Genomic DNA, 19,440 nt, shown 5'->3' with positions numbered 1-19,440 from the left:
TGCGTCATTTAAAAAAAAAAAAAGTGCAAGACGAGCTTTATTTCCTCCGCCCTGAGTTTCAGCCACTGCATTTTCATACATTATCCATCGAAGTAAATACAAATTCTGTATTGTTCATCTTCGAATGTTGCTGCGTTTCAATGTACTATGAAAATCCAACTGGCAAGACTGTTAGAGATGTTTTTCAATATGGCCAACTCTACGTGTTGAATTTTTTCCTACCTGTGAGAAGAGATGGTTGCTAATAGGAACTTTTATGACTTGTGAATCACATGCAGTATTCTCTTCACCATAAGAATAATATGAATATAAACATTTTGCCATGCATTCTTTCGTGTTTGCTGCTATCTCATTCAAATTCTGTCTGCCTAATAAACTACAAAAGTAGAGAGAGACAACAGCAAACCGAAAGAAAATACATACCATGTCATGTTTATATTTGTATTATTCTTAAGCGTAATAGTGATACAGTCAGAAATGAAGCACGGCAATTGACTAGATTTTCAAAACTAACATGACTAATTTCTGTGCAGAATGTAATGTACTAAAGAGGAGTCTGCAAAGATTTTCAAACAGAGAAAAATTTTCTTGTTCAGAACATCTTCAATCATACGCAGTCTATTACTTGGTTCTTGTTGATCATTAGCAAAGAAGCAGTGTAAGTAACAACAAAAAGCAGTCTCTTGCCATTGTTTCACTAATGAGACGATTCCTCTCTCTCTCTCTCTCTCTCTCTCTCTCCTATTTTTTTTTTTTTTTGTTGTTGTTGTAAGCGGCGGTAGCACGCACAAAAGCAAGCCATGCCTCGAGCGGCGACAGGCCGTAAACACTCATTATCAGAATGCGACAAACAATGCATGATACAGTACAGTAATGCATCTTCAGCTTAGTGTGACGTAAACACCTATAACAAAGAGATTGGCACTTATCAGATCAAAGAAAATTAAGCAATCAATTCAAATCAGATGAAGCACGTGGAAAAGGAAGGGTATCCACATAAATACGCATGGAGCACCTGATACACAGCAATGGCTACCTGATAAAGCTTAACTGCTAAGATTACGACTCGAACCAAACTACAGTAGCTGTATCGTCATTCATTTGACCTAAATTGTCTCTCCTATTACAATGGACCAATTTTGTTACGATTTGGAGATGCGGCCAAAAACTTTTCTCTCCCCTTGAATTTCGAGTCTCATTTTTCAGGTGCGGCTTAGATTTGAGTAAATACGGTAATTAAACATTACACAGATTTTGTATTTTGCATATTATGTTTCTTAACTTGGGTACTGTACAAACACATCTGTACATTACACATTTTTCTTGTAGCACTGTTTTTTTTGTAATTTGAAAGGTATTTCCAACAATAAATGCAAATGCAATTTTTTCAATTTTGCACTAAAACACAGTTGATTTTCTGTCTTCATTTCTAATAGAAAATCGGTAAAATGAATACCTGGGTAATGCTGGGTTTGTCAGGTAGTTACAAATAAATCTGATTTCAGTGTACATGATGATGAAGCTTCAGAACAAAATACACTTACATTAGCACAGTGAGATCTGTAACAGCACTCACACCAGCATGGCAAAAGGAAATGCACTGTTGAGTGGCATATATTACCGATAAAATCAAAAGTCTTCAACTGCAATTATACTGAGATAAGCACTGATGGAGATGATTTTTTTGCCTCATAAAATAAAAAAAAAATTAATGTGTTTTTCCAAAACAGACACATGAGTCTTACTTCTAGATTAGAGACTATTTAGGTTCTTTGGTGGTGGGGAGGAAGGGAGGGAGGGGGGAGAGGGAGGGAGTTGGGGGGGGGGGGGCGGACAGAGTGGAATGCGGTTGTGAATAAAAGAGTGCGACAACTGGAGATCACATACGCTTGGTCACTGTAACTAATCCTTTAGATAACTTCAAATTGTGAATCAAATACATACGGTTAAAATGGACAGTTAAAAATGACATCAGCTAGCTGCTTTTAGGAAATTTACTTTAAAATACCTACAAAACAGACTGCACAAAAATTCAAGCATATCTCATAAAAACTGAACACAATCATGTATTTCAAATTTTCATAAACAGTGCTCTTAAATTTAAGGGTAACACAGAAGGTTTTAAGGTGTGCATTGTAAATTAATAAGCAACTTGTAAATCTTAACAATTAAATTCAGGAACATTTGTAGCTCAGGAAATTTGGGTCCCATATAAACTAAATGGAAAAAAATGAATGTACACATTTTATAAAAAATATCACTATACATTTTTTTTATTTTCAGCTACATAGTATGTACAAAATCATTCAGATAAAAAAATTAAAATCATGGATCTGTTCCATTTTTACAGACTACATATCTGAGGTGCTCCATTTGTGTGCTTCCTCTTCTCGAGCTCGCCTTGCATTTAATTCTTCAAACCATTTCTTTTCATAGCCATTAGAACGGTCAACTCCATCCCAGCGATGTCCTGGTGGTATACCAAACCTATTTGGTAAGTATGATCCTTGGTATTTCGGTTTTTCTGAAATGAAAATAATGAACTCAATGAGAATTAAAAATCATTTCAAAATGTGTTTCAAACCCAATAACATAAAACAGAAGCTTACTATTGAATAAATAACACTACCCTCATACAGTCAGACAAATACATCAGGCAAACGCACAAAATCATAATGAAACAATTTTTGACTATTGACTCTTTCTTTCTTTTTTTTTCTTTTTAAGATTTCTGCTTCATATACTATGATCCTGAGACTATCAGGTGCAACAAAAGTAAGCAAAAATTCAGTGTGCTTTACCAGTGCAAAATATATTTACTCTACCTAAAAATGAAGGCCATTCTGCAGGAAATTTCACCCAGTTCACAAAAAGTCTTCAGAAGTCACAAAAGTGGCATAAAACCAACTGCACTATGAAAAAGGGCAACACCTTAATGCAATAACATAACAGATTACAATGATAAGAACTAGAAACTACTAAGAGCTTTTCAAATGACCTAAAATGAGCACTACGAAGTTAGTCCTAAATTTAGATCATGAAATTTGAGATTATTTACATGTCTCATATCTGTTCGAAACTTGGTAAAAGAGAGACATTACTTTAAAAGAACTTCATATATAATCTGCAAACATACTGCTCCCCTCTCTTATGTTTACTGAATAGCTGCTGCTGTACTAAATTTGTATCAACTGAACTTATGACTAGGGACCAGATAATTCCCATTTTACGATAAATGTGAATACAGACGCAAAGTCTGCTGAAAATGGAGAAATACAAACTTACCTAATACACACTATTTAATAAAGAATTATTTCCAAGCGCATTATTTTATCAGAGATAGTTTGAAATAACTATTTTCTGCACACAAATGTCAAAAACAAACAAATTTTTGGTTATTGGTACTGCACATCATCTGGCAAAGCCCAGTTCGGAAAGATAATGTGCGTAAGAATGTATGTGCAAAATAAAATGTGGACAAACACAACATCATATCGGTGCACTTGATGCTCTGATGCCGCGCTATGCCGCCTGTAGGCAGTCCAACTGTCTGTATAAGATATAATCCACATAATGCAATGATGCACTGAGCCATGAGATCTAGCATCTGGGAACAGGGGAGCCATGAGGGAGGGGGGGGGGGGGGGGAGAGTGGGTTGAACAGTGGCTGAATCAAATAGCATTAGAGGTATGACCCAAACTATCTTGTTAACAACACTCTGCCAACTTCAGCTAGCAAATGTGTGGTTGCCATTTCCAAAAGCATTGTGTGTGCATTGTTCGTTGTTTTCTCATTTTGAACTGAGTAACAGACTAATCCTGGAATTCCAATTACCACTCTCACAACACCAAAAGATGTCAGTGATCCCTCTGACAATATGGCAATGTAGACTGCTGCCCTGTGAGAGGGGAGGCAGGGCTTGTTTCCCTGCACTGCTCCTTTCCCCTCAAGTGGTCAATATTCTACTTTGTTCATACTCATGGCCATCTGTCAGTTCATGTGTCTGCACTATACAGTGTAGAGACTGGAAAACAATACCTATCACATATTTCGATCACACTGAAATTCTTCCCCTAGCATTTGAAAACAGTTATTTTCAGTTCTACACTAAGTGTCTTGAAGATTCTATCCTTAGCATTGTCACATATGGGTCACATGGCTATGAGTGCCCATAGAAGGTCAAATTAATATTCTGCAGATTTTTTAATCATCAGATTGGGTGGGAAAGGAAAAATAGTGTTGAGAAACATCTTAAATCAGACACACATTCAGTTAACTGGTGGGAAAATGTTGCTGCTTCTCAACAGAAGTGTCATTTGGTGGAACTTAAATATAGCCAAAAGAAGAAAATGAAAGGCCAATTTAAACAAAAAGCTGTTAAAGTTTTCACAAAAGCAAATATTCCAGTCAAAAAGTTCCTCAATCATTTTTTAATGATTTGAAAACACTAAGCCTTTGCTTTCACTCATGCAGCATGACAGCCTTTTAAATTTGTATGTCTATTTTTTTTTTAATTAAAAAAGAGGGAAAGGGAGAGGAAATTTATACATCTTCCAGTACCAAATCATGACAAAATTTAGAGTGGAACTTCATTTTTAACACTATCTGCACACTGTACACATGAACAATGAACCTGTGCAGTGCTTCTCTTCAACTCAACATGTCTTCAGAAAATAATTTTTGGCCTTCTACTACTACTACTACTACTACAGTGTGCACATTAGGTTATCAGTCAGCCATGAGTGTAAACAAACCAGAACGTAAGACCACCACAGGGAGAGGAGCAATGCGAGGGGGCAACCTTGCCCTCCCTTTCATATCACTGGCAGCCTCCACCAAAGTTTTTCGCTTCATCAAAAGCACAACTGACACACAGTGATAGTGATCATCAGACAGGAATTTTACACATTATAAATCACTAAAATAAGAAGGCAAAAGGGCACTACTAATTCCCGAAACAGGAAATAAAGGAAAACCTTACATTATGTCCATTTATTTACTAGACTACACTAGACAAAAACACATTCAGCATAAATATGTTACAATTGTTTTGAATTATTTTTTAAAGTACCTTTAAGTTTTAAACAAAATGCTAATTGTACACGACAGAAAAGTGAAAATGTTTCTTGAAAGCCTACGTGTTACAATGTCTTGCTTCTCAACATCAACAGAGATAATTGTAGCAAACTAGAAACAGTGAACAATTTTATGGCCCACTTCTACTGCAACAGACTTGCCATCTTGTAAAATTTTTGAAATGTTTGGATCAGGAATTTCAAAAAACTTTTTATACTTGAAACTTCCTGGCAGATTAAAACTGTGTGCCAAACCGAGACTCAAACTTGGGATCTTTGCCTTTCATGCGCAAGTGCACTTGCCTGTGAGCACACACTCCACTGCAGAGTAAAAATTTCATCCTGGCATTTTATATTTTTTGATAACTGATGCAGCCCATTCCCCTGGCACTCTCTCCAACTTTTGCAGGCCAACATACACAATTTGCACTGACCTTTCCAAAGGGGCCCTGTTTCTTGAAGATGGCAGATCACTTGTAACCAGGAACCAAACTCAGCCATAGGAAAAGTTATGGTAAGGCATTTCTCACTTACAAAGGTTCACAAATTTTCTTTGCAGCTTCAATCAGAGATGCCTTATCCTCCAGAGCAATATACTTGGGGAAATTTTAAGTAATGTAAGCTACTGCTGAAATACATGTCTCCCATCTTGTTAAGGTAGTATGAGGGAAATTGGGGTAAATCTGGTGCAATGTTTTTAAATACCTTTAAATATTGGAGCTTTTACAAAGATTTTCTTAATACTGGAAATCAACTTGTTGACACCCAGAAAAAGCCAACCCTGTGATAACCATGTGCTACACTGTCCATGTGGAGCATGTTTGGAAATGGGACTTCTAAAGTTTTCATGTATGGTGCAGTATCCAAGATGAAAAGTACCACACTGTTTCACTGAATTTCTTCGGGCTACAGTAACATCAACAAATTAGTAAATAACAGTGCAATAGTTGAATTGTTAACCATTTCCAGATACACTGTTATAAGCAGGAATACTTTTACTGATTTGCCTTCTTAAGGATCTAACTGTCCAGCAATGACATTGGTAATAAAACCATCCACAGGATCACTTGACTCGTTGACGGAAATAATTTTATTTTCTTTACTTCATCTTTAATGATTTTTATTACTTTATGGTAACATTCACTTATGTAACTTTTTTTTTTTTTTTTTTTTTTTTTTTTTTTTTTTTAAACTTGACTCACTGGACACAGATTCATGCTTATACTCCTCCAAAAACTATCTTAATGTAGGATTCTGTAGTTTCCAGAAAGGGTTATGGTATCAATAAAAATTTTGCATAAATAAAATGCAAATTGTTCTTTCTGACGCAATGTTACAACTGCTGCTGGAAGCAAAAAAAATCTTGCTCCCAATAGTTTTGGACAGTGCGTTTTTGTGTTTGGTTGAACTAACATGTTGAGAAATGAAATATTTCTTTTCATTATTTACTGATTGCTCACATATTTTGCACAGGAGTATTTTACCATCATCAGATGAAACATTGGACCTAGAAGCATAAGTAACTTGGCAATTTGCTGTGTTAAAGGAACACTGCATTTTGACATGTTACTAGCTACCCTGCAAGACAATACCATAACAAAAACTGGAAGAGATTAATAAAAAAAATAGATAAAAAATAAAAAAAAACCTTCTAGCTTTGGCACTTGTTGCTTTTGAAGAAGGTATGATCATCAGTCGAGACTTTAATAATCCAACGAGCAACTGGGAAAATAACAGTTTTGTTAGTGGTGGGCATGACGTGACATTACTACAGTGAAACCACTATTTTACATTTTCTTGAAGTCCAGACTTAAAAAAAAAACACAAAATTGAAGAGAAAATGCAGAATCAATGACAATGTTAAAACCCCCAAAATATGAGCAAAAACACATGAAACTGGCATATATGATTAAAAATCATAATCCTGTTCAATACACTGTACAAAATCTGTATTTGTGAAAGAAATTAAAGTACAATATACAAATTTTATACAATTATTTGTGGTAATAAATTTACCAGTTCTTAAAAAATGACAGATGTGTAACAGCAAGTAAAAACTGACGCCAGTGTTCTGGGTACAACGTAATTGAGCTATTTTCCAACATGCTACAACAAATTATAAGTCAAAACATGTGTTTTTAAGAGATCTTTCTTTTGTGCTCACACAGAAAAAAAGCAAAAATTGATGAATATGGCGAATTAAACCAAAAACCAAAGTACAGTGAAAGGCGTTGGAATCTTACATGCGGGGTATGTGTTTTCCTCCTATAGCCAATGGCAGTGCAACATACTCTGGTGACACATGTACAATGACCTCTAGTATATTGCTTGTAAACTTTTCCCTGTTTAATGTGCTGATTAGCCGAAATGAAGTGTTCTGCAGTTGCCAACGTGCACTGTTTGCACTTTGGACTCATCGCTTGCTGTAGGGTAAACACAGCAGGTTTCACAAAAGCACGTATATACACAAAAGTTTCCTTCACATGTGTTATTAATACCAATGAATATGAATTAAAGTTAAGCCTCCTGTGATTTCAGTGTTTTTCTGTCCCAGCAATCCATACATTCAGAACACTCTGCCTCCCATCACAACACATTAAACTTCAACGAGGACTGCAACAAAGACGAACAAGCCATCGCACAACTATTCACCAAATACATCCTGTTAATTGCACATAGCAAATGGAGTAGCCTACACTGGCTACAGTTGGTAGACGCATGATACATTCTGGATTCTGTCAACAGGCTCCGAGCAAAACTACAGAAAGCAAAATTAATGCACAGTAGTGAAGGGCGAATGAGGTATAACTGTATTAAGTAAACCTATGTGGGAGCTGCAGTCACTCCATTTGTTATACACCGATCACTTCAGCCATACTTTGGAAAAAGCCACCAAGTAAGCTTGCTGCTTATCACTCTATATGCTAGAAGCCACTGCATTAGTGTGATGTCACCATGCTATACAGATATTGGGTGCAGATGGAAAACAAACATCTGAGATGATGTAATCCAGCAATTTTCACATCTTTCACAGATTTCAGTTTATTTCCCCACGCAGGCTATAAATTTTTGCTATTTTCAAGGTGAAAATAAAATGAAATAATGCTCAAAACTGCATGTTTTAAGGATAATTTGTGGTAATAATGTGTTTGGAAATGACTCCATTACCTCATACAAAAGCGATAGCGAAAGTGATAGTCTTTTCAGTTATGTACTGTACAGTATTCCTAACAGCAAAACCCACTTTTTTCCTAATAGATCTATTATAGGACGTAAAATTTTGAAATTTCTTTCTTGGTTGTTTATGAATTTGCAATTTGGTTATGTCAGTTGATGTTACGAGCATTGGTAAAATTGGTACCTAGGAGGAGAAAAATGAAATTCTCCCATCAACTTTGGCTTATAGCTTCTTTGCCCATTTATAGTTTATAATCCAGTACTTTAGGAATTTCAAATGTTTCATAAGGTAAGGTCTGTAAACTTATTACGTGTGTTAGTGTGGTGTGGCAGCTGCACCGGATGTTGGGTGACATAACAAGTTGCCAGGAAATGGTCCACCTTTCCTTGATTATGACCAAGCATATTCTTTGAGTCTAGGTGTTTGCAGATAAAAGGTTGATAATATTGTTGCTGAATACAGTAGCACATCGGAAATACACGCAAAAAGACAAGACAGAGTTATACGTGGGACAAGAAAAGATGGCAGACAGGCCGCTTCCTCACTTACTGGCTCGATCCGGAACACTTCACTCTGCCTGTCCTGGTTTTCTATTGATGCCACAATCCAGCAGTAGTTTCATCATAATAGTGCGGTGGAGCTAAACATTGCATATTGCAAATGGCATTGGCAATGCCGATCATGGATTACATCAGCATTTCCTCTCTCATGTCTCCCCTCTCCTCAACAGTCAAAAATATTCCCTTACATCCGTCACCAGCCATGTTGAGAACCGTCTGTCTTCTGTGCCACTTGTAAGTCATTCAGTATCATCATGTGTCAATAAGTAGGAAACAGAACAAAGTCAAGCAAAATGTCAAGTATGAACAAAGAATTGAGGTAAACATTACTAGGAAGAAACATAAAATTGGCTATTGATATTGTGGGTTTTTGAGAAGCACTAAGAATTTATGGTGTAGAATCGTGAAAAATGTAAAATCGGAGAATGTAAAATTGGAGAACGTAAAATTTAAGTTCCACTGTAAATGTCTTCTCTGAAAACTACCTAGAACAGATAATTTGGAGACCCATTAATGATGGAAATAAAGACACACAGGAATAAAAGGTGTTAGCTGCCAATAGGCAGTGATTTATATCAATGGTGCAAGTTGAAAATTTGTGCCAGACCCAGGTCTCCTGCTTAGTAGGCAAATGCGCTGACCACTATGCCACCAGGACACAGTTGTAACCACAATCGTACAGACTACCCTAGCACGCTTCTCAACACATCAAAATTCTCAACTTGCATCACACACTAGTGATGTAGTGCCCCTGCTCATTAGCCTCATTACTTGTGACATCTAGCCCATACGAGTTTGAGCATGAAAAATAACATAAATAATCCCATTGGTTGCATCACAATACGTGAATTACATCCCAAGAAATTGCAAAGCGAAGTTGACGTTTGAAATAAATGAAGCGCACAGCTAGCGCAGGTCCTGAGACTCAAGTGCGCGATTCACGCTGCCAGTAATCGTGATGTGATTGATGTACTATGTCAGTGGAGTGTTAATAAATGGTGTGGTATTGTGCGACAACACATCATTGACCCATATTTCATTGTGGCACACCTAACCAGGATAGTTCAGCCCCTTCTTGAGCTGTACCTTACTTGAACCAGTCCACCTCTTATAATGTCTCAAATAATGCGGTATCAGAATGATGGATGTCCTGTGTATAATGTTTATTGTTGCGAAATGACAACTAGAGGTACAATTAGTGGTAACACACTTTGTTTCACATTTCTAAACCTCATAAATTCTGAAATATGTGGCTTGTAAAGGGAAGCAATGGCGTCACAGTTTCTGACATAATGCATCGCATGTACTGTGCTCAGGGCAGGGGTTGCCTGCACTGGCACACATTATTGTTGTTCTTGCTGTTGTTGTTGTTGTCTTCAGTCCATAGACTGGTTTGATGCAGCTCTCCGTGCTACTCTATCCTGTGCAAGCTTCTTCATTTCCCAGTACTTACTGCAACCTACGTCCTTCTGAATCTGCTTAGTGTATTCATCTCTTGGTCTCCCTCTATGACTTTTACCCTCCACGCTGCCCTCCAATACTAAACTGGAGATCCCTTGATGCCTCAGAATATACCCTACCAACCGATCCCTTCTTCTAGTCAAGTTGCGCCACAAATTTCTCTTCTCTCAAAATCTTTTCAATACCTCGTCATTAGTTATGTGATTTGCCCATCTAATCTTTAGCATTCTTCTGTAGCACCACATTTCGAAAGCTTCTATTCTCTTCTTGTCTAAACTTTTTATCATACACATTTCACTTCCATACATGGCTACACTCCATACAAATACTTTCAAAAACGATTTCCTGACACTTAAATCTATTCTCGATGTTAACAAATTTCTCTTCTTCAGAAACGCTTTCCTTGCTATTGCCAGTCTACATTTTATATCCTCTCTACTTCGACCATCATCAGTTATTTTGCTCCCCAAATAGCAAAACTCCTTTACTACTTTAAGTGTCTCATTTGCTAATCTAATTCCCTCAGCATCACCCGATTTAATTCGACTACATTCCATTATCCTCGTTTTGCTTTTGTTGATGTTCATCTTACATCCTCCTTTCAAGACACTTCCCATTCCGTTCAGCTGCTCTTCCAGGCCCTTTGCTGTCTCTGACAGAATTACAATGTCGTCGGCGAACCTCAAAGTTTTTATTTCTTCTCAATGGATTTTAATTCATACTCCGAATTTTTCTTTTGTTTCCTTTACTGCTTGCTCAATATACAGATTGAATAACATCGAGGATAGGCTACAATCCTGTCTCATTCCCTCCCCAACCACTGCTTCCCTTTCATGCCCCTAGACTCTTATAACTGCCATCTGATCTCTGTACAAATTGTAAATAGCCTTTCGCTCCCTGTATTTTACCCCTGCCATCTTGAGAATTTGAAAGAGAGTATTCCAGTCAACATTGTCAAAAGCTTTCTCTAAGTCTACAAATGCTAGAAACATAGGTTTGCCTTTCGTTAATCTGTTTTCTAAGCTAAGTCATAGGGTCAGTATTGCCACACGCGTTCCAACATTTCTATGGAATACAAACTGATCTTCCCCAAGGTCAGCTTCTACCAGTTTTTCCATTCATCTGTAAAGAATTCATGTTAGTATTTTTCAGCCGTGGCTTATTAAACTGATAGTTTGGTAATTTTCACAACTGTCAACACCTGCTTTCTTTGGGATTGAAATTATTATATTCTTCTGGAAGTCTGAGGGTATTTCACCTGTCTCATACATCTTGCTCACTAGAGGGTAGAATTGTTAGGCCTGGCTCTTACAAGGCTGTCAGTGGTTCTAATGGAATGTTGTCTACTCCTGGGGCCTTGTTTCAACTTAGGACTTTCAGTGCTCTGTCAAACTCTTTAAGCAGTATCATAGGTCCCATTTCATCTTCTTCTACCTCCTCTTCCATTTCCATAACATTGTCCTCAAGTACATCGCCGTTGTATAGACCCTCTATATACTCCTTCCACCTTTCCGCTTTCCCTTCATTGCTTAGAACTGTGTTTCCATCTGAGCTCTTGATATTCATGCAAGTGGTTCTTTTTTCTCCAAAGGTCTCTTTAATTTTCCTGTAGGCAGTATCTATCTTGCCCCTAGTGAGATAAGCCTCTACATCCTTACATTTGTCCTCTAGCCATCCCTACTTCGCCATTTTGCGCTTCCTGTCAATCTCATTTTTGAGATGTTTGTATTCCTTTTTGCCTGCTTCATTTACTGCATTTTTGTATTTTCTCCTTTCATCAATTAAATTCAATATCTCTTCTGTTACCCAAGGATTTCTACTAGCCCTCGTCTTCTAACCTACTTGATCCTCTGCTGCCTTCACTACTTCATCCCTCAGAGCTACCCATTCTTCTTCTACTGTATTTCTGTCCCCCATTCCTGTCAATTGTTCCCTTATGCTCTCCCTGAAACTCTGTACAACCTCTGGTTCTTTCAGTTTATCCAGATCCCATCTCCTTAAATTCCCACCTTTTTGCAGTTTCTTCAGTTTTAATCCACAGTTCATAACCAATAGATTGTGGTCAGAGTCCACATCTGCCCCTGGAAATGTCTTACAATTTAAAACCTGGTACCTGAATTTCTGTCTTACCATTATATAATCTATCTGATACCTTTTAGTATCCCCAGGATTCTTCCAAGTATACAACCTTCTTTTATGATTCTGGAACCAAGTGTTAGCTACGATTAAGTTATGCTCTGTGCAAAATTCTACCAGGTGGCTTCCTCTTTCAGTCCTTACTCCCATTCCATATTCACCTATTACGTTTCCTTCTCTTCCCTTTCCTACTATCGAGTTCCAGTCACCCATGACTATTAAATTTTCGTCTCCCTTCACTAACTGAATAATTTCTTTTTATCTTATCATACATTTCATCAATCTCTTCATCATCTGCAGAGCCAGTTGGCATATAAACTTTTACTACTGTGGTAGGAGTGGGCTTCTTATCTATCTTGACCACAATAATGCGTTCACTATGCTGTCTGTAGTAGTTTACCCGATTTCCTCTTTTTCTATTCATTATTAAATGATACCCCTACTTGATTTTGTATTTATAACCCTGTATTCACCTGACCAGAAGTCTTGTTCCTTCTGCCACCGAACTTCACTAATTGCCACTATATCTAACTTTAACCTATCCATTTCCCTTTTTAAATTTTAAAAGATTATGGGATTTTAAAAAGATTATGGGATCTGACATTCCACGCTCCGATACGTAGAACGCCAGTTTTCTTTCTCCTGATAACAACATCCACCTGAGTAGTCCCTACCCGGAGATCCGAACGGGGGACTATTTTACCTTCGGAATATTTTACCCAAGAGGACGCAATCATCATTAAACCATACAGTAAAGCTGCATGCCCTCGGGAAAAATTATGGCTGTAGTTTCCCCTTGTTTTCAGCCATTCGCAGTACCAGCACAGCAAGGCAATTCTGGTTAGTGTTACAAGACCAAATCAGTCAATCATCCAGAATGTTGCCCCTGCAATTACTGAAATGACTGCTGCCCCTCTTCAGGAACCACACATTAGTCTGGCCTCTCAACACATACCCCTCCGTTGTGGTTGCACCGATGTTACGGCTATTTGTATTGCTGAGGCATGCAAGCCTCCTCACCAACGGCAAGGTCCATGGTTCATGGTGTTACGAGGTTCAATTTAGAATTCAACAAGGCAATAAAACAGTATCAAATTATCTGCAAGTAATATCTGAAACATCCTTTCATCCCAATCAGCACTTCACAAAATTACATACAGCAAGTTACAGCAAGAAAATTTTCAATAAAATTACAGTTCAGATCACAGGATAGGCAAAATAGCTTCTGCATCATATCAGAGAACCGCAAACGTTTAAAAAGTGGCAAAACCATAACTATTTCTCTGCTGCACTGGATGACAATGACAAATGCATTAATGTTTGGCTGAGGATAAAATGAAAACTAAACAATAATTTGTCAATATTTTACAATATGAAATGTAATCACTGACAAAATTTCACTTACTAACTTACCAAAAATTTACTTGATAACTTATCATTATCCACTAATCAAAAACCAATCATTATAAGAGCATTTGTGAACTGAATTATTTACTGCAAAAACATATAATAGATCCCATTTAAATGTTACAAATGGAACATGTATTTCAAATCATAAATGAAGTCTATATTTCACACTGTGGTTTAAAGCGAACTTTGAGACTTTAAAAAAAAAAAAAAAAAAAAAAAGAAAGAAAGAAAGAAAGAAAGAAACAAACAAACAAAAACACACATGAATCTGGTTTCAATCATTTGAAATCAAAGAAACATCTTACCTATAATGCCCTACCTACGATAAGTTAAATACAATGCCCTAGTAGCAATCTCCACCAATACCATCATTTACAAGACATAAATAAATCTCTTCACCTAAAAAGTTAATGTCTTTGTTTTAATTTTTTTAAATAAGTTAATTACCTTTGACACCTTCTTCCTTTTTCTTATTTCGGATGTATTCAAGCATTGGATCACCTTCTCTCTCTTGGTCCCGCAAGTGTCTCTCCAGATCTGCATCATCAGCATATCTGGCCAATGGTTTGGACATTTCATACAAATCTTCCTTTAACTTCTCTGTTTGATCTTCCACTTGCTTCAACCTAAAATATATAACAAGGTAGATTTTAATGTTTCATCCTAAGTATGTAGACGATGATGCCTAATAATACGAAGAAAGTTTTTGGATGTAACTCTAAGCTTCTGCATAATTACATATGAGGTAAACTGGTCACTAGCTATGTCTTCTATACAATACAATTTTCGTTCATCTACATAGGTTATGCTCTATTTAACAAAATATCATGACAAATTATAGAGAATTCTGGATGGAAATGCTTTGAGAATTGAATGTTTTATCACAGGACTAATGAATCAATAAATACCATGTCGACCTCAAACACATCACTCCTTAGTACCTGTGTATATTCTCTAGGCAGTAATGCACGAGTTAGAAGTTATCTTGCAAAATCAACATGGATATAACAGACACATGGTATTTTCCATGAAATGTATTCAACTTTTTGTTTTCTTGTGAGTCTTCCACTAAAGGCTGCAGTTACCTCAGAGTCAGAAAGTTCACAGTATTGCATATACTGCAAGTCTAGCTCCCGAGTTTATTACATCAGTTTTTCCAATTAGGTCCACGAAGTGACAATTAAAAAGGTCTAGGCCTCTGTCATCATGTACCAGTTCCCCTTTTTTTAATAACTAAAAACAGTTTACGCATTTTACTAGTTGTTACCCTCTGTGGCAGTGAATTTATTATTTTTAGGAATAAAGCAATCAACCACTTTTCTGGAGCAAATTAAAAAAAAAAAAAATCAAAAATAAATAAAAACACACAAAAAAAGCGATTGGTTGCTGTATTTCTTCAACAAAATACTTTAAACATGCTCCTTGACCAAGATCCTACAGCTAAGGTTGTGAAAATGACCCCTGGGCAATGGCACTGCTATTGTCACCTTCCAACTGCAAAGCACAAGTGGCTTCAGGTGATACAACAGTAGTCTACTGTGCTGCAACAACACTGAGATGACACATACAAAATTGTGTTACACGAATGGTCAAGATACATGTGCAAAGCAGCAGTGCCTATCCCAAAATAACTGTCAGCAACCTCTTTCGTCAACTCTACAACAGCTCCTTTCAACCATCTCTTTGAGGCATTGGTCTTCTGACTGGTTTGAAGTGATCAGCCACAAATTCCTCCCATGGACCAATCTCTTTATCTCTGACTACCACTTGCACCCAACATCCTCAATTATTTGTTGGATGTATTCCAATATGTTTTGCTGTAGTTGTTACCCTTTACAGCTCCCTCTAGCACCATGCAAGTTATTCCCCGATGTCTTCACACACATCCTTCCATCCTGTCCCCCCTCCTTTTCAGTGTTTTCCATATGCACCTCTCTTTGCCAATTTTGCAGAGTGTCTCTTCATTCATTAAAAGACCACCTAACTTTCAACATCATTCAATAGCAACACATCCTAAAAGCTTCGATTCTTTTCTTTTCTTGGTTTGCCCACAGTCCATGATTCTCTATGATACAGTGCTGTGCACCAAACGGAAATTCTCAGAAATTTTTCCCTCAAATTAAGGCCTATATTTGATAACAGTAAACTTCTTTTGGTCAAGAATGCCCTCTTTGTATGTGCTAATCTACTTTTTTTGTCTCTTTGCTTTGTGTATTCTGTTTATTTTGCAACTACAGTAGTAGAATTCCTTGATAGTGTCCAGTTTGTAGCCATCAATCTTGATGGTAAGTTTATTGCTAATCTGTTCTCTGCTATTCCTATTACTTTCATATTTCTTCAGTTTACTCTCAGTAGATATTCATTGTTCACTAGACAGTTCATTTCATGCAATAGATCCTGTACCACTTCTTCACTCTCATTGAGTTAAGCCATGTCATCAGTAAATTTTATTATCCTTTCACCCTGAATATTAACCCCGTTCTTGAACATTTTATTTCTGTCATTGCTTCTTCGTTGAATAGACCAAACAGTAGAGGCAAAAGCATGCAGCCCCTCTAACTCCCTTTCAATCAGAGCAATTCTTTCTTGGTCTTCCATTCTTATTGTTCCATCATGATTCTTAAACATATTTTCTATAACCCACCTTTCCCTACAGCTTAGTCCTATTTTTCTCAGAATTTCTAACATCTTTTACCATTTAACATTGTCCAATGATTTTTCTAGGTCAACAAATCCTATGAGTGTGTCCAGATTTTTCTCAAGTCTTGTTTCCATTATCAAGTGCAGCATCACCATTGCCTCTCTGACACTTTTACCTATACAAAAGCAGAACTGATTGCAATCTAGCAGCTTTCCAATTTTATTTTCCACTCTTCTGCATATTATTCCTGTCAGTAACTTATATGCATGAGATGTTAAGATGACTGTGCCATCTAGCAAACATTATTAACTCTGGAACAATACGCAGCTTTTGATATTTTGGTAATGTTTCTCACTACATACAAATATTCATTATGAGAGCAATAACATGTACCAAGTTGTCAAATCCATTTAAATTATTTTATTTAACCATAGCTTCTTTCATACTATGTTGTGGCAACAATTACTATTTTTACTAGCAAACAGTTACGATAAATACCATATACATCGCATTTATATACTCTCAGGTGGCATATTGCACATTCTTCTCTTAACTGTTGTAATATTATCAATCTTTCTGTTTTCCTTGTTAATATTTAAACATGACTTACATTATCCACTATGGCCACCTATATTTCAATAACACCACATACACTAATGAATAGATAAATTAGAGCACACTGCATATATTCTTATACATAAAACATTTTCCATTATGTTGTTACTGTTCCGTACAATTCTGATGGTAAGATTAACAACTGCAAAGCACAAAATATTTTTAAAAGTTCATTCAGGATCCTTTTACAAATTAATACTGAAAACACTACAACTCATTATTTGACACTTCTTGTTTGTTAGGCCTCAATCACACTTAGTTCCTGTTTCTCCCACTGACACATGACCTTGTACTGCAATAATATGGTGTTAGCAAACAAGAAGAAGAGAAATTTGTTAAGATCGAGTATTGATTTAAGTGTCAGGAAGTCGTTTCTGAAAGTATTTGTATGGAGTGTGGCCATATATGGAAGTGAAACATGGACGATAAATAGTTTAGACAAGGAGAGAATAGAAGCTTTCGAAATGTGGTGCTACAGAAGAATGCTGAAGATTAGATGGGTAGATCACATAACAGCAGCGAACAAGAGAATCAGACATTGTACAATTGTTTTCATTATATCCTTTCTTAGCTGTCAAATCAGCTACTTCTTGTGAGGTTTGGTATTCTAAATTAATGAGGCACTCCATCTGCACATAGGATTTTCTCCATTACAAGTACTAATCACAACACTGAGAAGATATTCAATGCGGTGGCTGATGGAAATAAAAGAATGGTCAAAAGCCTAAGGAAGGCATATGAATTTTGACTAATAGTAATACAAGTATGCAGGAATGAGAATCACATTCTACCTTCATGGGAGTTGTGCCCATATTTCCCATATTGCTTGGCCCTTGCATCACAGTGTGATGTGATAAAAACTGATGGCATCTGGAACACTGTAGTAGGTGCAGATAGAGAGCTATACCTTACAGCTAATATGCCAAGTGTGGTATGTTGTGGGAGCTACATCTTCAATTTTCTTTATAATTTAGGATGTCAACATTTCCAGCTACCTCCTATTTGTTTATTAATATTCATGCCCTTCAATTCTGTGAGGAATAATACTTTTTCAAATATTAAGAGTAGAATAGAACTGTCTTAAGTGAAGAGTGAAAGAAATTTTGCATTCAGAAATATAGTGAGTTGACGTAACAGTGCCATGTATCAGAGGATTCTAATTTTTCAATCTTTTAATGTTCGTAATAGCCCTTTTCGTCAGACACGGAACTCTGTATCTCTCATGTCTTGAGCAATATATGTTTGGAGGAAACTGTAATGAAATGTTTTGAAGGGAACTAGGGTACACCAGTTGATGGGAAAAGAATAAAATAAAATACATAACATTCACTGACAACATGGTGCTTTTGGCTAACAGATAATGAACATGGAATAAAATAACTCATGGTCTGAGTGTGACATGGTATGAATGAGGGATGAGAATTGATAGCAAGAAAACCACGAGTATGGTCACAGGTAAGAAACACACAATATTGGGAAGGGACAAATTGAAAAAGTAAAAAAATTCAAAATATTTACGCACCTTATTAATGAAGCTAAGCAAGCATTCAAAAGGAAGTAGTTACTATACAGAATACTGAACAAGTAACAAAAAGACTGGTTAAATGCTTTGTGTGGAGTGTAGTTTCATACTGTGTAGACACGTGGCTGACAAGGAAAGATGCTGACAATAGAATGGAGAGGTTTGAGATGTGGGTACATATATACGTAAGAGGACAGAAAAGATAATGTGGACAAAGTATTATGAATGAAGTATTACAAAGAGTCAGCAAAAATAATACAGGAGATATTAAAGAGAAAAACAAGCTGACTAGAACACTTGTCTAAGAAGACAATGCTTACAAACCAATGCTATAGAAGGGATGGAGAAAGGAAAAAGGAGGAGGAGGAGGAGGAGGAGGAGGAGGAGGAGGAGGAAAAAAGATAGTAGTTGACAGATAAAGTGAAAAACAGATATGGAAAAAAAGGACAGAAGGCAGAAAGATTTGGGGGTAATATTATGAAAACACTTGTTAACATGTAGAATACTACTACTACTACTACTACTACTACTACTACTACTGAAGACCTAGCTAATTAGTTTGGTAACAACCAATATTGCATGGAGTGTTAAGAGTAACATGTGATGTCATAGTTTCTTGAGTAGCCGGGAAGATACAGCTCTATCCAATCAGTCCTGTTACATCTGGGAAGGACTGGTAGAACTAGGCACGTATGACACAGATTGTCAACTTATGACTGTTTTTCCTCAACAACCACCAACACAATTAGGCACTGCTCACCCCCCCCCCCCTCCTCCTCCTTTCCATCCCCTTTGGTAAAATTTAAGCCACAATATCCAGTCACTGAAATGCACAGCATTT

The 19,440-nt window shown here is 36.8% G+C and overlaps 1 protein-coding gene across 2 annotated transcripts in view; it reads right to left on the bottom strand.

Annotated features, from left to right (window-relative positions):
* Positions 1–2,225: 2,225 nt before the first annotated feature.
* Positions 2,226–19,440, bottom strand: part of LOC126162307 (BUD13 homolog) — a 46,295-nt gene continuing 29,080 nt past the window's right edge. The window contains exons 4-5 of one of the 2 annotated variants that reach the window (XM_049918731.1): positions 14,269–14,447; positions 2,226–2,524 (exon numbers count right to left, since the gene is read on the bottom strand). In XM_049918731.1, the coding sequence (XP_049774688.1) occupies positions 2,352–2,524; positions 14,269–14,447 (352 nt within the window). In that variant the 3' untranslated portion in view covers positions 2,226–2,351. The remainder of the gene's footprint in view (positions 2,525–14,268; positions 14,448–19,440) is intronic. The other variant, XM_049918730.1, reaches the window with a different exon arrangement.

Source organism: Schistocerca cancellata, chromosome 2 (assembly GCF_023864275.1).
Source record: "Schistocerca cancellata isolate TAMUIC-IGC-003103 chromosome 2, iqSchCanc2.1, whole genome shotgun sequence".
Lineage (NCBI taxonomy): Eukaryota > Metazoa > Arthropoda > Insecta > Orthoptera > Acrididae > Schistocerca > Schistocerca cancellata.
Note: the sequence above shows the minus strand (reverse complement) of the source record. Positions and strands in the feature narration are given on the sequence as shown.